General features: G+C 45.7%; 1 protein-coding gene across 1 annotated transcript; it reads right to left on the bottom strand.

Annotated features, from left to right (window-relative positions):
* Positions 1-803: 803 nt before the first annotated feature.
* On the bottom strand, positions 804-1,763 carry LOC142004964 (olfactory receptor 6B1-like). Its single transcript, XM_074982638.1, has one exon. It carries the CDS (start codon positions 1,761-1,763, stop codon positions 804-806), a length of 960 nt encoding a protein of 319 aa, XP_074838739.1.
* Positions 1,764-4,634: the final 2,871 nt, after the last annotated feature.

Raw genomic sequence — 4,634 nt, 5'->3', positions numbered from 1 at the left:
TCATTCTTTGCTCTTTGTTTGAATCAGAGAGAGAAATTGGGTTTTATTGGCTGTGACCATTTTGGCCCTACATCTTTTGTTGACATTGTCGGAAACTACATTGATATTGGAGTTGATTTAGATGGAGTTATTTTAATGTTCCCTAATCCCGCAAAAGCTGCGGCAACAGGAAGGAAATTAAACATGGCGGACACTGAGATTCCCAGTCCTACACAATCTGCCATAGTTCTGTTTCCCCAGCTGCAGATCTGCAAAGTATAATACCCAGTCCAAGCTCTCCACTTGTTAGGATGTAGCATTTTTCACCTCCTTTTGAGAAGCTGATGTATGACAGAAGGTCCTGACCAGAAGATGAATATCAGTGCCAACAGCGGGAGTGAAAGAGCCCAGAATAACAGAAAAGATGTAAAGCTCCTTGTTCAATTTAGACACAATTTCACACGTGACAAAAGCAGAGTGCTTTGGCTGTACGTGTAGCATGAAAAATATTGTAATTTGCATGGGGAATATCTCTTACTGTAACAAGTATTTTATGAAGAAATGAGTGTATCATGCATTGCAGATCAAATGGAGAAAAGTAGCATCGCAAAAGAAAGAAAGAAAGAAAGAAAGGAAGGAAGAGAGAAAGAAAGGAAAAGAAAAGGGGGTAAAACTCTTATCAAGGATGCGAATTGTCCTTTTCCCCCTGAGGCAGAAACTGAAAAAAAAATATGGAAAAAGAAAATTCCAAAATATTGAAACAGCAACAGAGAACCCCTACAGAGAACCTCCCTCCCTGGTTTTACCCCATTACAGACGTTCACTCATGACAATTGGTTTCTGAAAGCAACCACTTTACGAATCCCTTTCCGCAGGGACTGTTGGACCTCCTTGTTCCTGAGGCAGTAGATGACAGGGTTGATCAAGGGAGTCAGGACTATGTAGAAGACAGAGAACGGTTTTTGTAGGGCCTTGGGCGTGTTGGCTGTTGGAACCACATAGACACTGATCACGCACACATAGAAAACGGTCAGCACAATGAGGTGAGAGGAGCAGGTGGAAAAGGCCTTTTGCCTCCCGGTGGTGGAAGGGATTCTCAGGATGGCAGCGATGGTACAACTGTAGAACGCCAGAGTCAGCAGCAAGGGTACAAGTGACCCTATGGCAGCAACAACAGATATCAGCAGTTCCACAGTGCGGGTGTCCTCACAGGACAGCTTTATGATGGGTGCATAATCACAAAAGAAATGGTCAATTTCTTTGGAACCACAGAATGGCATTTCCCACAAGAAAGAGTTTCCTATTATGGTGAACCCAGGGCTGATTATCCAGGACCCTACCACTAGCTGGCCACACACCCGGCCGTTCATCAGAGCAGGGTAACGCAGGGGATGGCATATCGCTAAATACCGGTCGTAAGACATGACCGCCAGCAGCACATTTTCTACAGTGGACAAGCAACCAAAGAAACACAATTGCACAATACAAGCCTTAACAGGAATGGGTGTGTCCCTTGTCAAGAGACTGGCCAGCAGCCTGGGCAGTAAGGTGGAGGTGTAAATGATCTCCAGAAAGGAAAAGTTCCCTAGTAAGTAGTACATGGGGGTGTGAAGGTGCCGATCAGACACAACTAGCGCAATGATGAGGCCATTCCCAGCCACAGTTGCAATGTAGGTCACCAGAAACACGAGGAAGAGAAGGGGCTGCAGCTCAGGGCCATTCCCAAATCCCAAGAGGATGAATTCCACGATGACTGTTTGATTTCTTCCTTCTGCTTTCTCCATAGTGTGTATCTGCAAAAAGAAAACCATGAAGTACTGATGGAGCGCGCACGGTCAGGCTGTGCTGTCAGCTGTACTGGCAGAAACCTCACATCACAACTTCTCTCCATTGCAACAACGAAGTTGTCAAGAGTCAAAGGAAGACACATGCTGAGCTTCCAATATGGTCAGAACAAGAGCACAGGAACCCAGTGAATTACACCCGTCTCCCTTCTCTCTCGTTCAACCTCTGCTGCACTTGAAATCCCACGGTGGGGCTGGGATTCCGACACATCTTTCTGGTATCTGTGCCGCAGTGAGACTTGGAGAAGACAAAACTCAGAAATCGTTGGCTGGCAAACGAGAGCTATTCCGAGTTCAAACACGGGCATTGGAAATAGCTTCGTCGTGGTCCTGTCATCTCTCCAAATGCAGAGGACATGTGACAAACCCCCCACTGGGCAGTGGAAGGTATTTTGAGTTACCCACTGGCCCTGCAGCCGGGAGGTTAAGTTCCCAGCTTGAGCAGATGAGCGAATGAGGGGTTGACAATAGCAGCGGTGAGAACAGGGCAGCACAAGCGGCAGTGTGGGACAGGCACTGTGTCCCTATCTGAGCTCTCAGATCGGCTTGGGCTTGCATGTCGCCTGTACTGCCAAGGCTACGCTGCTATTTTTAGCTCAGGTGCTCAGTCTGCCTTTGGGTCAACTGGAGCTGGGAATTTCATGGCCCAGGTGAAGTGCAGGTCAAACCTCTAGAATCCCAAACTCTCTCAGTCGGCAAAATCCATCACCCGGCGTGATTTTATGAAGCTGGATGACCCCTTGTCATGGTTGTAGCCAGGTTTTTCTGTGGTCCCATCCATTTCCTTCCAGCCACCAGTCCTGGCTGTCAGTGCTCTGTGCTGTTATTTAGCTGCAATTTACCCCTATGTGTCTTCCAAGAGCCCCGTAAGCAGAGGAAGTGTTGGTAACGTGCTAGACAATATTGACCTGCCGTGGTCTGGCAAATTCTCTCATTCGGCACCGGACAGTTCCCGAAGGTGCAAGACGAGAAAGATTCAACCTGTATAGACATCCCCCCTATGACATACACCAAAAGACTCAACAGCCTGTGGTTTGTATGAAAGTCTGTCCAGCTGTCCTCTGTCATGTATATACGTTTGTGTTAGTTTGTCTGTGTTTGAGGGTGTCTGTCTGCCTGTTTGTCGGTGCGTCTGTCTCAGCTTCTTGCTCCTCTCACTTAGAGCAGGATAAGTTGCACGAGCCTCCTCTCGTGTACGTGAGCACAGGTGATGTTGACATCTAACCACATACGAAGAAATAAAGTGTGATAAAAATGAAAATTCCTCAAGAGAGAAATAAAATGAAAATAGACCCAGAGAAAACAGGAGGGAGAAATAAAAGGAGATAAAATAGATAGAGAGAGAGTGAGTGTGTGCGTTTGTGTGAGAGAGAGGTTGTTATATCTCCAGAGCCCGTAAATCTGCAATCTCCCACTTGTTTTTCCCTGTATTGCTTGTTGATAAGTCCTTATCGCCTGCTGCTGTAACCACTGACTTGCAATGCACCTGATCCAGCTCTGGCTTCCCCACAAGCGGAAAAGGATCACTGAGAGAAGTGCAAATAGAAATCTAGAAAACACACACACACACACACAAACACACACACACACACACTGAAGAAAGGCCATTGAATTTTTTGGAACAATTCTACAAGCAATCAGACACATGTGGTGAATAATGGAGTGCACACACAGATCGCAAATAAACTGGATTGATTCATGGAGAAGACCTGGGATGGAAATCACTCTTGCCCAGAGCTGGGAATGGGTGAGAGGAAATGGATCACTTGGGTTGTGTCTACACCACAAAAATAACTTCAGAGTTGCTAATTTTGTAACTTTGTAAGCTACTTTGAAGTAGAGCATCTACACACACCCTACTTTGAACTTGGAATGGAGTAAAGGCTTGAAAGTTGGGCTCCCTACTTCGAAGTTAACTTTGAAGTCATAGAAAATGTGTGTAGAGTCTCTGCTGGCTACTTCAATGTAGTCCCCAACTTCAAAGTTTACTTTGAAGTTAGTTCCTAGTGTAGATGAACCCTTGATGATCACCTGGTCTATTCATTCCTTCCGGGGCACCGAGCATTGGCCACTGTCAGAAGAAAGGACACTGGAGTATATGGACCTTGGGTCTGATCCTCTATGTTCTTAACAGGAGATCCGTGTGTTCCTCCTTATTCTGCATGTTTTGCTCTGAACTACTGAACTTTTTCTCTTTCCCCTGGGGTTGGACAAGCAGTGATGTTCTTTCAGACTTTTGGCACATGCTGGAGCAGGTCTTCATCTTTTCTAAATCTGATTACTTCATTGTCACTGTGCTGTGTTACCTTTTCCCATCGATCATCTAGTGCCAGCTGCACCCTCGTCCTCACCCTTCCTTCAGATATTCTGAGCTACGATTATAACCTTTGCCATATATTTTCCAGTTATTCCTCCCATTGGTAGTCCTCACTGCCCACAGGAAATGGAGCTCTGCACTCCTACTGCCTGGCTGGGCTTTATTGCTCATCTTGGGCTATTTTGTTGTCATTCCCTTGCATGGAAAAGAACTGCTTCCAAACTGAAAATAACAGAGTCCAAAAAATTCCTGATCCCTAAAACGAAGCAATAGAAGTAAGGGAAAGTCTCATCTGAATGGAAATTAATTCAGAGAGTCCTTTTGATCTCAAATGAAATCTGTGTTCATGGGATAAGTATTGCAGAGGGAGCCATGTTAGTCTGTAGCTTTGAGAACAACAAGAATTCTTGGGGCACCTTATAGACTAACAGATATTTTGGAGGATAAGGATGAGCCACAGACAGGTCTTTGCCCAGGAAAGCTCATGCTCCAAA

The sequence above is a fragment of the Carettochelys insculpta genome, chromosome 32, assembly GCF_033958435.1.
Source record: "Carettochelys insculpta isolate YL-2023 chromosome 32, ASM3395843v1, whole genome shotgun sequence".
NCBI classification, from domain to species: domain Eukaryota; kingdom Metazoa; phylum Chordata; order Testudines; family Carettochelyidae; genus Carettochelys; species Carettochelys insculpta.
The sequence above is the reverse complement of the archived record's forward strand: the minus strand, read 5'-3'. Positions and strand labels throughout refer to the sequence as shown.